The sequence below is a fragment of the Parasteatoda tepidariorum genome, chromosome 2 (genome assembly GCF_982258835.1).
Source record: "Parasteatoda tepidariorum strain Cologne lab strain chromosome 2, Ptep-v5.0, whole genome shotgun sequence".
NCBI lineage: Eukaryota > Metazoa > Arthropoda > Arachnida > Araneae > Theridiidae > Parasteatoda > Parasteatoda tepidariorum.
Genome location: NC_141756.1, coordinates 90,333,946 through 90,354,554, shown reverse-complemented (window position 1 = coordinate 90,354,554; position 20,609 = coordinate 90,333,946). Strand labels below are relative to the sequence as shown.

Genomic DNA, 20,609 nt, shown 5'->3' with positions numbered 1-20,609 from the left:
CGTTTGCGGAAAGAAAAAAAAAATCGAAAAGCCGTCAGAGCCGTTAAAAAACATTCTCTATCTAAATGTCCGAGAAAAAAGTCGAATGTATTGGCAAAGACCCAATGAGACTAACTACTTGTCAAAAAACAGAGAAGAAAAAAAAGAAGTAACTTTTACAGATCATCTCCTACGCATCAATTCAAGCTAAAGATCAACAGCATCATATATCCCCTTCTGAAAAGAAATAAAAGAAAGAAAAAGTAGAGAATAGAGGTGAAAAAAAATATTCCCATTAGAAATATATTATCCAATAGTAGCGGTCTACCTCTGCACAAATCCCTGTGTCCCACTCCTGGCATCACCCTGCTTCCCATTGGCTTAGATCTCTGTTGGTAGGCGTTCCCACTAGCTTTCAGCTCACTATATCTAATTCAGTTGGCACCGGCAATCTACACAAAATACTCTCTCAACTTAAATTGCGACTATCTTTTAACAAAAATTGCCCATATCGGTTATAAAACTTTTACAAGTCCGGTAAAAATCAATCAAGAATCCTGATCGGGAATTACGACTTCAAAAAAAGCAGATCACTTTGCGTGTGCACCAGGAAGTAAGTACCACTGATTGTTTCGTTGAAGATCTTGTATTTGTTCTAATTCGGGTTTTATTGGTCTTTATTAGACGGGTTGAAATTATTTAATTTAGCCAATCGAGCCTGCTTAGGTTTAATCATAGGACGCAGTAGCAAAGGAGATCAATGAATGAATATTGGATGTGATGTGTGTCTACTCAGGATATTTAATTAAGGTTCTGTTGAGGACATTTGAAAAGTTTTATGTGCTTGAGTCATGCTGTTAGTTGTTTTCTTAAGAACTGTAATAATAATTTCTTATGGTTTTTTTTTTCTTCTCTCCTCTTTTGACAACGAGTCATCTTAGCTGATTAAAGCTGTGACATTTCAAATCAGCATTCATTAATAAAAATTTATTAAAGAAGGAGTATTTAAAGAAGTAAACGGATTCGTTTTACTTATTCAGAAAATTTTCAACACACTTAGAGGTATAACACTTCTCGTCGTGAGAAATTGGATATAAACAATATAAACGATCTTTTTACCTTGGATTGAATGTAGTGTAATACTGCTTTATTTAGGGGAAGATTATCATTTTATCACTTTGCTACTCAAATGCTCAATGCTATTTTGTATTAGGTTTTTGAATCTCCGTGTGAATTGAATTGAAAAGGAAAAATTATCACTTTACTTCTTAAATACTATCTTATACTATTTTTGAATGAGGATTTTTTTTAATCTCTACATGACTTGAACTGAATCTAGTCTAGCATTTAGGGAGAGATTATCACTTTATTACTTTACTATTTAAATGCACTCTAATACTATTTTCATGAAAATAAATCTCTACGTGATTTGAATTGAATAATATGTCACTTAAGGAAAAATTATCATTTTTTTTAATTTTACTTTATGAAATCACTAAAAAACTATTCTATATGAAGTTTCTTTAAGCTGTGAATGACCTGAATTGAATTCAGTTTATTATTACTGACAAACGGTTTTCAATTTTACTGTTTTACTGCTTAGATGCACTCAATAATATTACTTTGTATGAGGATATGAGTCCTTAAATTTCATCATGAATGGAATAAAATAGTCTTACTACTACTTTTAATATTTACTTATATTACTTTGTATGAATAAGAGGTTTTAAATTTCTACATGGTTAGAATAGAGTCCATACTAGTATTTTATACACTTTCATTACTTTTTTATAATTAAAGGAGTTTATACATCTCTAAGTGACTTGAATAGAATCCAGTCTTGTTAATACTTCATTTAATGAAATATTATCACCTTATCACTTACTTTATTAATTAATTAAAAATTCTCTCATGTTGTTTTTATGAGGTTTTGAAATCTAGAATTGAATCTAGTCTACATGACTAGAATTGAATCTAGTCTATACTGAGAAAAAAAATATCACCAAAACTACTAGAAAATGGTAAATTTTACAGTGATTCTGTCTCTATGGGAACACCGAAAAGCTCGGTAATTTTTACCGGAATGCTTTGGTAATATGGTTAATAAAATATGGTTTTAAAATGAGTGATAAAATTTGGTAAATGGAGTAAAATTTGGAATGAGAATTATAATTTTGTGAACCAGAATTCCCGGTAAGCCGTGATCAAGAATAAGTGCCGAAAGAATATTTTAAAAACAATATATTTTAGTTCTTATTAACAAAATTATGTTTTTTTTTTTGTTTTTTTGGTGGGAAAAAAAGTATAAGTGTTATTAATACAGTATGTTAGTTTTACCAGCATTTTTCTTTCTCCTTGTACTATTATCTTACTTAAGAAAAGATTATCACTTTATATTAAATAAATACACTCTAATATTATATTTTATTATATTAACAGTATGAGTTGGACGGAAATATTAATTCGACTTTCAAACTAGACCAAATTTTCAATATTATATTTAATGAAAAATAGTATTATTTATTATTTATTGTTTCACTTTTAACAATTTCGTAAATTAAAAATTTAATAAATATTAAATAATTACTCACAGTTTTAAAATAAATAGTTAGTACTAATTCAAAAAAACAAACATTTAATTAAATGCCTTAAAATACATTCGTATTTTTGTGAATTTTAAAATTGTGTATGATGTATTAAGCGATCTTGCCATGATTTGAATGTTGGTTAGCTCTATTACAAATATGACGGTATAACTCTAAAATATATTTTTCTTACAATTACATTATTTGTTCTTTCGAGTGATATTATATTTAATAACAATTTTACTGCAATAATTAAACATGCAAAGGAAATTACTGCAATTTAGACAGAAGTGTTTTATACTTTGATCGCCATCTTATAACTTTTTTTCAAAGCAATTTCAAATGGCAAATTAAAAAAATTCTTAATTTAAAAAGGTCCAGAGAAAATTAATATTCAAAAGAATTTCAAAACATAATAAAAAAAAATTCATTTGATTTCAAATGATCGTTAACAATGATTTACAATATTTATAAAATAAAGTCTCTGAATTTATTTATTAATGCATTTCATTCAAATCGTAAGACAGATTTTTTGTTGTTGATGTTTTTTTTCTCTTGTGATTTAATTAATTGTATTAAATTAAGTTTAAAGATATTTATTATAAAATTTATTTCATCAAATAAACCATTATTTTTTTACAAATACTTACATTTAAAAGTATTTTATCTTACTTCATAATGTGAACAATGATGTAAACAACGTATTATTAATACAATGTGTACAGCATTTTCTTATTCCCAGGAAAGGCGATTTAATTTGCACATTATTTAATTTGCACATTATTTCATTAAATAAAACTGATATATTAAAATATTTTTTCCTTAATATTTTCTTATCTAATATTCTTATAAGTGAATGCAATCAAATTTTAAAATATTTCATTAAAAATATATAAAATTCAGGCATGTCATGCACACTTGCATGTTAATAACAATTTAATTTATGCACACTTTCTATAATTTAACAAATATATTTTTCTTCGTACAAACGTATAATTTTCAAATCAATATTTCTTACTCATACCCTACTTATTCATTTGTTCTTAGTATCTTCAAGTTATCTGAAAAAGTAAACTAATTGATTGCTCATAATACAAACAAAATATAATTATCTATAATAGTAATTTACAACAAAAGCCTACATTTTCATAAATCTATTAAGTTTAGTAAAAGAAAACGTTAAAAATTATATCTATAAATCCATTGCTTCTACTTTTTTGAAACAAAAATATTACATGATCATTTAATTGTATTTCTTATTTAAGTCATTTTTAATCATCCTATCAAATAATCCATTAATCAAAGAGACCATTTGGAGAGCGCTCTATAAATAAAGACAATTTGTAAGAAACATTTTTTAAAATAATTTTTAAAAAATATCTTTCTCAAAAGATGACTATTTGCCATAACAAAATTTAAATGTACTTACTGATGTTTTAGCTCTGTAAATGTGTACCTCTTACTGACATTACTATTACTAATGTACTAACACTAGAATTACTAGCATACTTACATTAAAATTACTAGTGCACTTACATTACAATTTTCAGCGTTGCAAGTACTTGAATAGCTGTTGATTTTAAATTAAAGAGCATCATTTTGAATTAAAACTATTTTTTAGGGTATATTTTTATCTAATTAACACATTGTTTGATCAAACTCAATGAAATTAATTAGCATAATAACTTGTTTTGCAATTTAGAATTTGTAAAACAATTCTGAAAAATATGAATATTATATTTCTAACCTTCTTTCAAGTAATTTTCTTAGTTTTTTTTCTTTTTAAGTAGATTAAATTATGTTGGGGGATTTTAATTCCATTGCAAAATAAGTGATGTAAATTACTATTGAAACAAGTTTTGCTCTTCGATTGTTTTTAACAAAGTTCATCAAAATGTAAATTTAAAATTATTTCAAATATTTAGTTTTAATATTAACACAAATAATAACATTTATTCATTGAATAACGTTCTTAATTGATTGAAATATATTTTCTTAAGCTCTTCAACGAGTGCAATTCATTTAAATGTTTGCAGTAAACAAATCAAATATAAAGCCGAAGAAAATTGCAACGTTTTAAATAAATAAACTAATATGATGTAAAATAAAATGCGACTACACATAATAATTAATAGAGATATGACACCTAGTACTATACTTATACTTTATTTAATGAGTTTAAGTACTATACTTATACTTATACTTTATTTAATCGTCATAAAGTGCAATTTAGTTAAAAATTTAAGAAAATTCTAAAATAAATAAATACAAGAAAATGCAATTCTTAAATATATAATAATCTGAGAAAATGTAAACAGCACAATATTGCAGATTATAAAATACAACTAATATGTGAGTATGTTTTTGAATGGTGTTCTAACTAATATGTTATTAAAACCATTATTTGTTTAAATTATATACTCACAATTACAATCAGCAAAAAGTACAATTGGCTTTAAGATTTGGTAGAATTCTAAGAAATAAAAATGATATAAATGATAATAAAAAATAAGCTAAGAAGTTGTAGAACTATATATTTTAAAAATATATTACTGCGTATGACATATTACTATTATAAAAATATATAGTATTTAACTCTTTATAACAAAGAGAACATAATATTAATTAAATGGTAATATTTAATTTATTTACAAAACTTTTACATTGAGATACTCAAAATTTTCTTAAATTAACCAATGATGTTCGAAAAATCTTAAATTATATTTAAAAATTTATTTGTTGTAACATTTTCTTTCGTGAAATATGATTAATTAATTTTTGCTTGTTCGGACTTTAGTACCAATTATGTAACTACTTAATTATCTTCAGTTCCAATTACTTAATTATTTACCCCTAATACCCCTTTTCCTTGGCGAGGATGGGAGAAACAATACATTGATTATCTTAAGCATGTTTGTGGTAGTATAAAGTGAAGAAGAAAAAAAAATTGGTACTATTCCGTTTCGAAAGGCTATAGAAAATTCTCTGAACTATTATTGATGCCAATTATTATTAATTAATGTTGGTAATAAATACAACTAATATCATGGTAATATTAAGCAGAGTCTTAAGACCGTGATGGCTCAAGTAATAGAGTGCTCGCCTCCCAATGAGGTGACCCGGGTTCAATTACCAGCGATGCTGGTCGATACGAATTCCCCACGCGGCTTGTACTGATTGCAGCGCTGACGTAAAATACCTTCAGAGGTAGATGAATCATAGAATATAATCTTCTTGCTGACAGGCAAACGGGGGTCCTCCCCGAAAAGTCCTCCATGAAGGCAAGTTTCTCCCAATACTTGATCCAGAAGTTCCCTTGCCTTCTGGATTGAGTTCAAAATGATAAGGCTGCGTAGTTGAACCTTGGTAGCCGTGACTATAAAAACTCAAATTACATAAAATACGCAACAACAATAGTGTTTTATTTATTTGAACCTACCCTTATTTTTCAGGTTAGTATGCAATCAGGATCAAAACAATCTGAAAACAGAGGAAACTTCCACAGTATACAAGTTATGCTCGGACTTCAACAAGAACTGGGTTGTCAGCAACATGATGCCATTGCTGCAGTATCAGCTGCTTTGGGCTATAGTCCCCCACCAGGTCATCCTCAACAATCTCTCTCGTTTGGAGTTAGCAGTCCTAGTACTATGAGTAGCAACATGCTCGGTGGTATGACGCAGCAGCAATATACAACTGCCCGACTCAGAGATGGCTTTGCGGAACTCGCAGCTACCAAAGATTCAAATGGTAAAATAAATCATTTAAAATTATTTATTCACTTTTTAAAAAGACATTTGCAAGTTTTAAAAGTTAAATTGCTTGAGATTTTTCTTTCCATTAAAAGCATTAAAAAAATTACTTACGACTGGTTTTTAATATTTGTTAAATATTTTAACAGTAGGTCATCCTATTCATCAAATTCTCAACTGTTACCAGTTTTGCTAAGTTGAGATGTTACTTATCGCATTAGATCTTGGAATTTAAAATTTTATCACTTAACTATATTTTTGAAAAATTCTTTTTCTCCCACATTTTTCTTTAGCTATAAAAAAATAGAATAATGATAATAATAATTTGTAGTCTATGTGCTGCCTGATTAGATAATATGATTTATTTAAGTTAAGCTGTCTAGTGTTTAGCAAATGAATTTATCAATTTATAAATTTGATCAAATATGTCTATATTTTTAATTCCGTGTGTATCTTGTAATATCAATTAAAGAATACCTATAAACAGAAATTGCTTACAGATATTTTTTTTTGAAAAAAATTTTTTTCTTCCTTTTCTCTTTTGTTTTTTGAAATATTGTCCAATGTTAAAACTGCTTGTTTTTGATAAAGTTGTTTTGTTTTATGTGTTATTTTATGTGTTAGCTATTATTTTATGAGTAAAAACAGCTTGTCTTATAGTAATTTTGTGTTCACGGTGATGTATGAGAAAAATGTACTCATATAATATGATTATAAGTTTTTAGCTATTTTAATTAAAAATAGGTAAATTTGAATACAAAAAGAGAGTTAATTAATATTTGAGTATAATATGTGAGATATATATCAGCTTAAGACCATAAATTTTTGTTGAATCTGCCATGAAAAATAATATAGTTCACACTCATAATGATTTTTGAGCATAGATATGCATGAGTTTGAATAAACGTGAGTTTAAATCTAAAAAATGAAAAGAGTGCTGATAAATTATTCAAGACAATTAGTTGAAGGTTTGTATTTTTATTATTTTTTCAGATAATGTAAAGCAAGTCAACTCTGCTTCTGACAAAAATTCAGGAACGGCCAGCAGTACAACAGAAAAAGCTGTAAAAAAGAAAAAGACAAGGTTAGTTGGTATTCAATAAGTGAGAGTTTATAATCCATTAATAAATTAAAATTATAAATGGGTGCAACTAATTAATGTCTAATGGGATTATAACTCATTAGATAAATCTGAATTTGAAATTAAAAAATGTAATTTTAGTGCAGTTTGGATACATTGCAAACATACAATATTTAAGGAAACTAGTCCCCTAACATATCAGTATCCTTGCTTGCAAGTGAAATATTTATTTATTTATCTACTCACTTAAAGCTTATGTTATTACTATTACAGTAAAGTAAGAAAATGACTTTTTCTCAGTGAGAAAGATAATTTACTTTAGTTTAATAATTTATTCTCAATTTTTATAATTTTTAATTGAAAGTTTTTGAAAATTATTATGAAATTTTGCTTTTATAAAGCGCATTTAAATTTTTAAAATACTTTTATTTGATTGTTTAAAAGATGAATATAAATTCTTTAGTGTAAAAAATATTTTCGTTTTAAAGTAGAAAAGTAATGAATTTTCTTTTAAATACCGAGATACATTTTAACGTTTAAAATTCAAGAGCTAGTAAGTTAAAATTAAATATTTGTAATACCAAAGCTACAAATGATCAATTCAATTATAATATTAATGGAAGTATAATTTTTAAAGAATTCAGAAAATATTTTATGTCTCATTTTTCTATTAATATTTTATGTGATCTTTCAGGAATGACATTTAAAATGCATTATATTATATAGAAATCATTATTTTTCGACATAAATTTAAGTACTTAATTTGATGATATTTCTTTCTTACCATTATTTAAATCTCAATATTTATCAAACGTTTGACTATAAAATATCAATTTTTTTTTTATTTTTAAGACAGACTTAAAAATAATTTCTTGCGATATCAACCGAAAAAATACAAGTTTGCTTATTTATTTGTTAACAAATTTACTAGCATTCAATAAAATTTACTATCATTTATGAAATACAATTTGAATAATAATTTTTTTCAGATTTCAGCAAAACTTTATATTTAAATAACTTCTTTTTTGCAATTTTCCTTGCGTCTTAAATGTAAGGTTTGTTCCAGCTTTTTTTTTTTTTACGTAAAACAAAAAACGGACCCTTAAAGTAGGATTCGTTCAGCTTTTTAAAATTTAAGAAATTAAAATAATTATAGTATACACACTTTTTTTTGAAAAATGTTACAAGCAGGTAAAATTTATGATTAGTGGGTGTGCAGATAATATATATATATTTTTTTGATTGTAGAACAACGTTCACGGCCTATCAGTTGGAAGAATTAGAAAGAGCATTTCAGAGAGCACCATATCCAGATGTTTTTGCTAGAGAAGAATTGGCAATGAGGTTACAACTAAGTGAATCTAGAGTTCAGGTACGATGCATTTTATTTTTATTTTAAATCATTTTAAGAAAATAGACTTTGTGAAATTGGTTTACATCATATATCCATCGACATCGCATGTCCCTATTTTAAATAGTCTTATTTTAAAATAGAATCTACTTTGATAAGGCAACTTATTTAGAATTGTCTTATATATATTTATTTACAAGACTGATTGTCTACTTTAGTAATACAGTTTACATAGAATGCAGATGCAAAACTAGATTTACTCTTAATATAAGAGCAGAATATTGAAATGGGGGGCTGTTCAAAGATTTTAAGGGGGGGGGGGAGTTTGTGAGATTTTTTTTTGTTGCTAAAAATAAGAAAGGAAGTGTATGGGCAATGCTTACTTTAGATATAAAATTACCCCTTCCCATTTTAAATTTTTTTAAATGCAAACAAATAAAAAAAAGATGAAGAAAAAAAACATTTCTGAAAATATCAAATTTGACAGTTGAAAAAAAATTCGTCTAAATATTTCCAAAATTCTAGAAAATAGATTAAAACATTAACTTTTTTCGTAAAGTTTCATAATTTAATTTTGCATTTTTTAAAATTACAATATTGTTGTTTGTGCGTTAGTTAAATCAAAAAAAGGGAGTTGATGTACTTTCTTAAATTTCTAAAAAAAATTCTACATTTTACTGACAAGGAGAGAAGGGAAGTCTAATAGTGCCAAAAACATGCTCATTTGATTGGTTCAAAATTCGAATAGAGGATTGGAATTCGTTTGAACATAAATTGAAAAAAAATAGAAGATTTTTTAAGGGCAATTTAACTCGTTAAAATTATATGCAAAGTTATTTTATTTCTGAAAATATTTGCAATTCAAAATACACATAACATACAAGAAATAATAAACTTAATAACCTTAGCATACATATTTTTTTTAATGAAATTTTTTTTCCAGTTTATTTGTTACAGATTGGCAATGCCATGTTCATCAAAGTTTATGCTAACAACTTATGCTATGCTTAAAAGTTTAGGACTAAGATGCTAAAACTAAATCTTTAGGTTTTAAAATGAATTAAAAACAATTTATCCTATTTTATTTTATAAACAATTTATATTATAGGATATATTACGTAAAATTATATCGATAATAAGGTTTGTGAAAGTACTCTATTATGAAAGACACATTTGAAAATGATGCAAAATAAAGATTCAAGGTTTATGAATTCGATGAATACTGAAAAAAGATGTTAGTGCAAAAAAAGAAAAGAAAAATGGGTGCAGAATTTAAAAATTCGTTGTATTAAACATTAAGTGTTAAAAAGCATTTCCATAAATCTGCCAGGAATTTTAAAAACACTTTTTATCATTGAATTCACAACAAAATGTAACATTTAAGCATTTAATCCTTTAAAATTTTATCCCCATAATCTTTTGATTGAACTCAAATAGTCATTTACTGCTCATAAATTGAATTTCCTTTACTTTGTAATGATATTTACAAGTATGTTTTCTAAAATTCTGGGTTTTTAAAAATATAGTAAGTGTTTAGTAAATTGCTAATTACATTACTAAAATGAATGAAAACTTATTATTAATTGAATGTTATTCACATGTTTAACATGAAGTAATTTTTTTTAGGTATGGTTTCAAAACAGACGTGCAAAATGGAGGAAACGTGAACCACCGAGAAAAAACAATTATTTACAAACAGGTATTTAATTTGCATATTATTTTTGAAAAATGCATTAAATATTTTTTTTAATGTTAAATAATTATTTAAGAAAGCGCATTAACATACCATATTTTATTAGATAAGATGTTATTACTGATAGATTAATATTTGTTTCTATTAAAGGCATAAAAAAATATTTCTTTCAATTTTCGTTTTATTGCTTAAATTATCATTTAAGAACTGTTAAGGAATAACAAGCATATTCTTAAATGCATGAAAAGTGTGGCATACTGCTAAATTTTGAATTTTCATGGTTGCAGCTAAATGAAAATATTGAGAGCGAGAGAATTATTTAAAAATTACTTCAATAAATTTTGTCTTTTTTTAAGCAAAAGAATTAACAGGAGTATTAGTAAAATTTGAAATACGTAATATTATTAAACAATTATTTAATTTTTTAAAAATATTTGTGGCAGCAAATGGATTATGAATGTATAAGTAATGTATATTAAGAGCTTTGATATATAATAATGAAAAATTCATTAAATTATTAATCCATTATTCCTTCTAATTTCGTAAAAAAATTACTAATAGTGATAAATAATTGCAAAAATTTGATTTATATTCAATTCTTTTTCTTAATATTTCATTGGTTTCGTTAAAGAATGTCCTTTTAATATTTTATATGCATTTTCAAAATTAAAAGCTTTATTTTGTTGAAATTTTTATTTAACACATTTCTGTTAACATTTTGTATGCATTTTTTCAACAAATATACTTTCTAAATTTAGTTTCTACTAAAAAAAACTAACTATCTAAATAGTGGAAGAAAATATTTAATATGCTCCACGCACAAAGTATTTTAAATAAATTCGTAATCATTGCTTATCTTAAAACAATATTGAGGAGCAATTTAATTCAAAAACATCAGCTTTGTAAATGGTGGCTAAAAGGTGTTTATAACTCAAACATTAATAGATTAATTATTTATAATATTTATCTTATTATGTTTGTTTTCATTTTCTATGGAGAATTTAAATAATTTTTTCTTACAGCCACATCAACTTCAATGACAAAAACCTTCGCCAACACCGCCCCTTTACCATCCTTATCTGCAAACATAGACAGCGGATGGGCTAGTTTCACCTCGAATCCTTACGAATTTGGCTTTCAAAACGCTCTTGCAACATCCCCTTACACCGGATTCTCGACAAATCCTCATAGCAATTTATCCACGTCCTCCGCCACTACCGGATTCTATGGTGGAATGATTTCGCAGGGGGATCCTCTTTTGCCGTCTCTAACCTCCACTCGATCCGATTTGCATCACAATTCCGTTCTTAATAGGTCGCCAAGTCCACCTATGGAAAATATCTCATCACGTTCATATGGTGGAAGCCCAAACAATTCTGGCGACAAAAAACTCAGTGGACTTGTCGGACTTGATGCAGCTGATGTTGATCCTCATCGCTTGACTTCCCTTCCACCTCTTATGCTCAAAAGTAAGGACAATTCCGTGTCACCATTACCGTCACTAGATTTCTTTACTTAGGCTTGCAGAATTCTTTGCGTATTCTTGTACTGCGTTCAATTAACCTACGTAAAGAAGGCATGAAACTGTTCGAAATTACATTTGAAAATGTATGGTGTGAAAAAAGTGTTGTAATGTATGGTGTAAAAAAAGTAACTGTGACACAATTCCTTGTCACCATTACCGTCACTAGATTTCTTTACTTAGGCTTGCAAAATTCTTTGCGTATTCTTGTACTGTGTACAAGAATACGCAAATTAATCTACGAAATTAATCTACGAAGTTAATCTACGAAAAGAAGGCATAAAACTGTTTAGAAGTTACATTTAAAAATGTATTTTGTAAAAATAAAAAGGTATGGTGTAATGTATGGTGTAAAAAAGTAATGGTGACACAATTCCTAGTCACCATTACCATCACTAGATTTCTTTACTTAGGCTTGCAAATTTCTTTGCATGTTCTTGAACTGCGTAAAATTAATCTACATAAAGAAAGCATGAAACTGTTTAGAGATTACATTTGAAAATGTATGGTGTAAAAAAAGTGTTGTAATGTATGGTGTAAAAAAGTGTTGTAATGTATGGTGTAAAAAAAGTAATGGTGACACAATTCCTTGTCACCATTACCATCACTAGATTTCTTTACTTAGGCTTGCAAATTTCTTTGCATGTTCTTGAACTGCGTAGAATTAATCTACATAAAGAAGACATGAAACTGTTTAGAGATTACATTTGAAAATGTATGATGTAAAAAAAGGGTTGTAATGTATGATTTATAAAAAGTAATGGTGACACAATTCCTTGTCACCATTACCATCACTAGATTTCTTTACTTAGGCTTGCAGATTTCTTTGCATGTTCTTGAACAATGTGAAATTCAACTACGCAAAGAAGATATGAAACTGTTAAGAGATTACATTTGAAATTTATGGTGCAAATAAGAAAGTGTTATTTTCAAGCCGTATGTATTAAAATGAAGTGTAACTAAGAACGGGGAAATGTGTAGGCTAAAAATGCATGAAACATTTTTACATTATGTACAGTATTTTTACACCGTGTAAAATATTTTGCAATTGTATACCATGCGTGTTACAAAGGGAGGTATCAGAAATGTCATTGATAAGTCATATTATCTTTCATCTCAAATCATTTAGGTTTAAAAATACCTAAATATTTTCTTGCTAATGATGATAATTTTTTTTTTGTTTATTTAGCTTTTTTCCTTGATCGTGAAGATAATTTCCATCTTCTTTTAAAGTTTCCATTCCTTCCTTTTATATTGAATAAAAAAATGTCCAAATTTCAGGATTTTGGCGATAAAAGAAAAGTTAATAGTTTTAAATTTACTTTGAAAATAATATAAGAATATTGCTTCGGAAAAAAGAACTATATTCGTATTGGATATGGCGGCATATTATAAAATTTGAAGAGAATTTGAGCAAATTAATTATGATGTAATTTTTTATTCTCTGAAATTTCAAAAATAAATATTTTCTTAATGAAAGAAAATAGGTTTAATCATTTTTTACAAATTTTTTACTATTTTTATAATAGGTTTGATTATTTTTCTTAAAAATTTAGATTATAAAAAGTTATTTAAAAGTGTCACCTTCAGTTTCTTCTTTATAAGTAAATTAGTTGATGAAATAAATAATTTACTTGTATTGAAATTATTTTTAAGAAAATTTATAAAATTTAATTTTCGAACTTGAATTAGATTATTTAAAAGAAGATAAGGTAGTTCTAAGAAGGCAAAAAAAGAAGATAAAGGTATCTCATTTTTCCAAATGGTAAACTAAAACTCATTTTAACAAAAATCATTTTTTATCGTAGCATAAAATTTTATACAAGCATTTTCATCGTTCAAGAAAATGAACTAAGTGTGTTAACTGATTGTACATAGTTTTGAAATTTAGCGTAAGTATATCTTTCAAATTGAAATTTCGAAAAATATTGTTTGTCTAGTTTTTCTCTTTTGTGCTATCAATAAAAATGTTTATAGTCATACAAAATAAAATATTAAGACATTTGTACAGATGTAATATCATATGTATTATGTACGCTTACTGCACATCGCAATTGGCAACACCATAGTGCCTTAAACATGGTTTTACACTACAATTTTACGTGTTTTTTCGCTCAATTGTGTTGTAAATACAAATTTTGTCTTTTGAAAAGTTGAATGTTAATTTTTATTGTTCCTTGAATTGTTCCAACATTTATGTAAACTTTGTATAAAGCTTAAATTTTAACAAAATTCTCGATTATTACTTCATGTTTGTACTCTTTATATAATAAAACTATGAGTTTTTATTGGTTTTGTAGTTTTTCTCTGGTTTAATATTATGCTTTTTAGATCTTGCACTAAGGATTTCAAATTATTATCCAGTAAATTAGCAAGTATCAAAAGTATTTACTAATTTTCGAAAGTTTTCGCCAAATACAAATCTTAATAATTTTTTATGATTAATTTTCCACCATAGAAATCTATTTTATGGTAGTTCGTTGCCGGCTTAAATTATTTAGATCTAATTCTAATTGGTTACGAGGCGCATCTACCTAAAATTACTCTAATCGAATACTGATTTGGCTTGAAAAATTCATCCTGACATAATTTTGAGGAACGAGTTTAATATATATTTTTCCTTCCAGTGGAAAAAAAATCATTCTCTGAAGCATAATTTTATTCGCCAAATTTACGATTTTATCACATTTCGCGAGCTGGCGAATGCTTAGCGAGGGCTCTGGGTTTTTATTATTGCAAGTAGGAAAACAATAAGTAAAAAAAATACTTTTTTTAATAGTTTGTCTGGTAAAATTCGATCAAAACTGTTTTACAGATCATCAAATACAACATCCTATTAATGATACAGTACAGCATTTAGATATATAAATATAGATAGTATTTTTCATTAATTTAAATGCTAAGAAAAAGAACAACGATTAAATTTCCTTAAGAATGTATGCTTCTTCATATATGCTCTTCTTTAAGGTTTACACTTCCACAGTTGTTTCCAGAATATTCTAATTAATCTAATGAAACATTAAACAAGGGGGTAAACTTAATATTATTCTATACAATTCAAAACAACTTATGACAAAAATGAACGAATAATAATAATTAGGGGTGTGCAGCTAACTACACTGTAAAAATTCCCTGATCAAATTACGGTATAAAGTACCAGTACTATAGGTGCTTCATCTGTGAAATCCATTTTTACCATGAAATATTATACTATAATTTCACAATATCTATTAAATTAAAGTGATTGATTAGACGATAATTATTATTATAAATTTTCGGTATATTTGGTTTTCTGCTCCAGTAAAATGGATTTTATGGTAAAAAAGCACCGGTTCCTTGAGTGTCGGTACTTTTTATCGCAAAATGATCCGGAATTTTTTACAGTGCATTTGGACTGGAATCACTTGAATCACTACAGAAGTAGTAGCTTAAGCAGTAGTCATCAAAATTTAAAAATTTTACCAGAGGAAATAGTTGTTTTATTTTATTATCACGCGTAATTTCCCAATAATAAATGTCAAAGGCACAAGTAACTCTGAGGACTTTTCTTATGTGATTTCACAGTTATACAAGTGCCTAATTTTAAACTGACATCATAAAACTTATATGTTATAGTTTTATTTAGTTAACAGCATAGACAATCAAACATTTATATATATATATATATATATACAATATATATATATATATATATATATATATATATATATATATATATATATATATATATATATATATATATATATATATATATATATATATATATATATATATATATATATATATATATATATATATATATATATATATATACAATGCAATATACATTGCATTTATACAATGCAAATTTTCAAATAGTTGAAAAGAAATATATTCATCTTTCATAGTTTTGAAAGTTTAAATTTTTTAAATCCATACGATTTCTTATTTCACGACGAACCAATAAATATTACTCAGTCAAAATGCAGGGTTAATGAGAGTTTTCAGACAAACTTTGACGGCTAATAGCACGAAGGAAACATTAAATTGTTAACGTCTGATGGTACAGTGATACGCATATATATATATATATATATATATATATATATATATATATATATATATATATATATATATATATATATATATAAAGGGATTTTTTTTCGAAACCAATATAAATAAAACAACAAATAATAATCGTACATTTTAAAGCAATAAATGTTTTTCTTCTTCTTCTTCTTATTTTTTTTAATTTTTATTTTGATATATGAGCAACTGCCATTAGATAAAATACTGGTCATTAACCATTCTATGCAAATATTTAAATGTTTTACATTTATGATATATATTTTTCAATTCAATTTAATTTAACCGTATCCAGTTAAATATTTTAAATTAATTACAAAGGAATTATTTAAATCAACATGTTATAGATTGTATATGTATAGAATGTCATAGATTTTCATAACATGAAAAGTGATAAATTATCCATAAACGCAAGACTTAAATCGTCTTTTTATAGTTTTGTGCTACTTTTTTAAATCATATTTATTTTTTTTCTTCGAAAAATAGACGTAAAATATTTGAATACATTCATGCACTCAAAGGAAAATGTTATACTGCCAAATTATTGCTTATTTTGGATGAAGGTACACAGTAAAAAAATTAGGATCAAATTACTCTAGAAAGTACCGACATTTAGAGTGCCGATATTTTTTTTCCCCGTAATATCCCTTTTTACTGGAATATGTAGCGGATAATAAAATCTGATAAACAGTAATGACATTTTTACAGTAATAATTACCGTAAAATCACTTAATCACTGTAATATAAATAAATATTACTGCAAAAATTACGGTATAGTGATTTAAGGAAAAAAAAGGATTTTACGGATGATGCACCCAAAATGTCGGTACTTTATACCCTAATTTGGTCCGGATGTTTTATAGTGTATGTTTTCAATATTACGTAAGATGAATACAATACTGTGATTGCAAGCTATAATATTACAATAATGATTTGATTCGGATATACAAGAATAATGTAAAAATAGAATAATAAAACTTAGTAAGACAATTTTAAATAATTGAAGCAATATTTACAATTGTGATTATAAAATAATTCAAATATATTCCCATTTCAAAATTAATAAGTTTTAAAATTTCACTATAAATTTTAAAGTATTTTTAGTTTAATCATTTGATTGTAACAAATGTCTAAATTTGATGAAAATTAAGATCCTTTTTGATTACTTTTGCTAAAAATTATCAAAATATTGCTTTTACTCTAATAGAAATTCGAAATTTAAATTTTATTATATGAGATGTTTTGTTTTTAAATATAATGCGATTTCAAAAGGATTTTCCTGTTATAGAAATTTTTAATTGCAATTTGTAAGCTTTACTAATCAAAATAAGAACAAATCTGTTGGGTTTTTTTCCGACTATATTAAAATTAATAAAAAAAATTATGACTGATTTTGCATTTTTATTCTTTTTAAATCTTGCAGAAAATATCCGTCATAGAAGAAAATGTAACTGTAATTTTAGTCTCTATTAACCAGTAATATATTTATAATGAATTTTACCAGATAGATTGAGAATATTATAGAATTGATCAAACAGGAAAAAAATCTCGAGTTAAATAGTGCAGTTTAACTGTTAAATCAAATGACTTAAAAGTAATTGAAACCTTAAACCAATAAAAATTTAAAATTAATGTAACTTTCAGCTTAGGTAGAAATACTTAAATCAGCTAAAGTAGAAATACTTAAGTAGAAAACACCTTTTTTCATGGAAAACTAGAAATAGGCATATTTATAACTAATAGGTAATGTATTAGACTGTTAATGTTAATAGTTTTTTAAATATTAAGTAAGAAAAAGTTATTGCGAAAAAGAAAAACAAAAAGATTTCCTCTTTGAATATTGCAATTTAATATTTTTTTTAGATAAAAAAGTAAGAATAATCTCTGTTTGTTTATGAAGCATATTTAGTTAATTTTACTTATTTCTCAGATATATAGAACTCTTGTGGCAACATAGTTTTACCAGCTCTATCTATTTATTAATAAACCCCTTTTAAGAAATACCTTAACATGATAACTCCGGCTGTTTCTAACTGTTAATAAACTCTCTTTGTTTAAGAAATACCTTTACATAATTTTATTAATTTCACTCATTTATTTAACTTTTTTAACAACATAATAACTCCGACTATATCTAAAAGAAATAGCATTCTGCATACAGAATACTAATAAATAAGGCCATATTGCAGTAATGTTTTCTAAATTTAAGTTAGCTTTAAATAATAAAAGTACTGTTATTTTTAATTACAATTTAATTCTATTCAAATCTTTAAGAATCTCTAACGATTTATGAGAAAGATAACCATCATAACTAGAATATCGAGCGTTTTCATTAGGAACTAAATTGCCAAATGAAGAATTTGAATTAAGGCAATATTGAGAGCAATGCTCTAATCATTCGAGAATGTTCGACAACTGTAAATTTCGCTATAACATTTTGTTCGCATTCAATGTTTAAACATCTATAACGAATAATATAACTACGTAAACATCAATTCCAAATTTGATCATTTTTTCGTTTGTAACAAAAAAATTATCAAGTATTAAAAAAATTCTTGAGATGATATATAATTAGCTCAAAATTAACCAATGAGCGTGTGTTTATTGAAGGAAAGGTTTGAATTTCTAAATCATTCGATATTCTTCGACAACCTTAAATTTTGTTATAACATTTCATTCGCATTCGATGTTTAAACATTTATATGGAAGAATATAATTATTTAAGCATGGATTCCTAATTTGATCAGTTTTTTTTGTGTATATCAAAAAAAATTATCAAGTACGAAAAATAATTCCTGAGATGATATATAATTAGTTCAAAATCAATCAATACACGTGTATGTTTAGAAGGATAGGTTCTTATTCCTAAATCATTCGATATTGTTCGACGACCATAAATTTCCTTATAATATTTTGTTCTAAGTTCATGTTTAAGCAGCTATTTCGGAGAATATAACTGTCTAAACATCAATTCCTGATCTGTACATTTTTCTCAAAGAATAAAAAAAACAGATGATATATAATTAGCTCAAGATCACTCAATACATGTGTATACATGGAAGAAGGATAAGTTCGAATTCCTAAATCACTCGATATTGTTCGACAACCATAAATTTCATTATCATTTTTTCATATGTGCAGCTGCAGAGAGAAAGAAAGAAGGTTCGAAGGAAAGATATCATGTGATTGGTGCGTCATTTGGATTCCTCTGCTTTGTTCTTTTACGCCATTTTTATTTTTATAGGCTACGAGAAGATGATTGGTGGCGACTCATTGCCTCCACTAATCAAATATAATTGAGGAAGTCGCTGCTACACTAATTCTCCGTTAGCTCTCTCATCAACTCTTGAAACAGAATAGACAAATGGGTTGCCGCAACGGAAAAAAAATATTCAAGTCTGCATTCATGAAATTATCGCCAAAGTCAGAATGTCTTTCACCATGGCATATAGCTGAAAATAATAATATGTAATTACGTTCAAATACCAATGTTTTTAGAAGATACTTTTAGATCAAAAATGATTTTAAAAAATTATTTTTATAGTTAAGTTAAAGTTAGGAGAATCTACGTACGAGTCAACAAAACTATTAAAAATTATCAAAAGCTATTCGCTTCTTGAATTACTATCAAATCATGAATGATTAACAGCGATTGAAAACGATTGAAAAATCTTTTATAGGAATGGTCAAGTTAGGAGAATCTATCTACAATTTAGAACTGTAAAATACTCTCCAAAAATATTCGCTTCATGAATAATGATCAAATCATGAATTATCAAAAGTTATTAAAAAAATCTTTTTATAGTTATGTTAAAGTGAGAAAAACCTACGTACAAATCAACAAAACTATCAAAAATTTAAAAAACTATTTGTTTCATCAATTACGATCAAATCATGAATGACAAAAATGATTAAAATAACCTTTTTACTATATTAACCTATATTAAAGTTAGGAGAATCTAGGTACAATTCAAACCACTGCTTTATAACATTAGTTTGCAAAAATTGAAATAAACGTTCTCAAGACATTTCTTAATTGTCCGTTACAAACTATATAAAATTTCATATTATTACTATTAATCAGGCCATAAATTATCCATTGCAGATTCATCATACAAATAGTTCGTAGTAGACCCCGCAAAAAATAATTGCTTTTGACCCTCTTTTGCTCCTGCCGGCCTCGAATAAAAAAGTATAAAATTTTTTGCTGCACTTTTTATTAATAATGCTTGTTTGTTTTCGATGCATTTTCAATGCCATTTTTTTGTCATGCTATAATTTAATACAATAATAATTAAGTATTTAATAGAATTTTCATTATAGTTTTATAAATTATAAAATTGTTAATAATTTATTAAACTTTCATCCTTCATTTGGCAGTGATATTTTCTGTGATGTAAATTTACTAATATTTTTTTTTCTTCAACTTTGAAGAAAAAGATCAAATAATCATTTTAAGATGATTATTTTTGACGAAATCTTTTACAAAAGTAATCCTTCAGAAACGCATCTTGTACAAAACATCTAAATCTATAAAAAAAATATCTAAATCTATAAAATATATGTAAAGTTAGATCTCTA

The 20,609-nt window shown here is 26.0% G+C and overlaps 1 protein-coding gene across 1 annotated transcript; it reads left to right on the top strand.

The window, feature by feature from the left end:
* Positions 1-428: 428 nt before the first annotated feature.
* On the top strand, positions 429-14,256 carry LOC107438094 (uncharacterized). The gene is made up of 6 exons (XM_016050272.5): positions 429-592; positions 6,017-6,314; positions 7,310-7,400; positions 8,646-8,769; positions 10,375-10,447; positions 11,464-14,256. Exons 2-6 carry the CDS (start codon positions 6,023-6,025, stop codon positions 11,958-11,960), a joined length of 1,077 nt encoding a protein of 358 aa, XP_015905758.1. The 5' UTR covers positions 429-592; positions 6,017-6,022; the 3' UTR covers positions 11,961-14,256.
* Positions 14,257-20,609: the final 6,353 nt, after the last annotated feature.

What these genes read in the sequence shown, in the direction of transcription:
- LOC107438094 (XM_016050272.5), top strand. Translation starts at nt 6,023, where the DNA reads ATGCAATCAGGATCAAAACAATCTGAAAACAGAGGAAACTTCCACAGT. An exon ending in AGCTACCAAAGATTCAAATG is followed by an intron (nt 6,315 to 7,309) that starts GTAAAATAAATC and finishes TTATTTTTTCAG; the next exon opens with ATAATGTAAAGCAAGTCAAC. An exon ending in GTAAAAAAGAAAAAGACAAG is followed by an intron (nt 7,401 to 8,645) that starts GTTAGTTGGTAT and finishes TTTTGATTGTAG; the next exon opens with AACAACGTTCACGGCCTATC.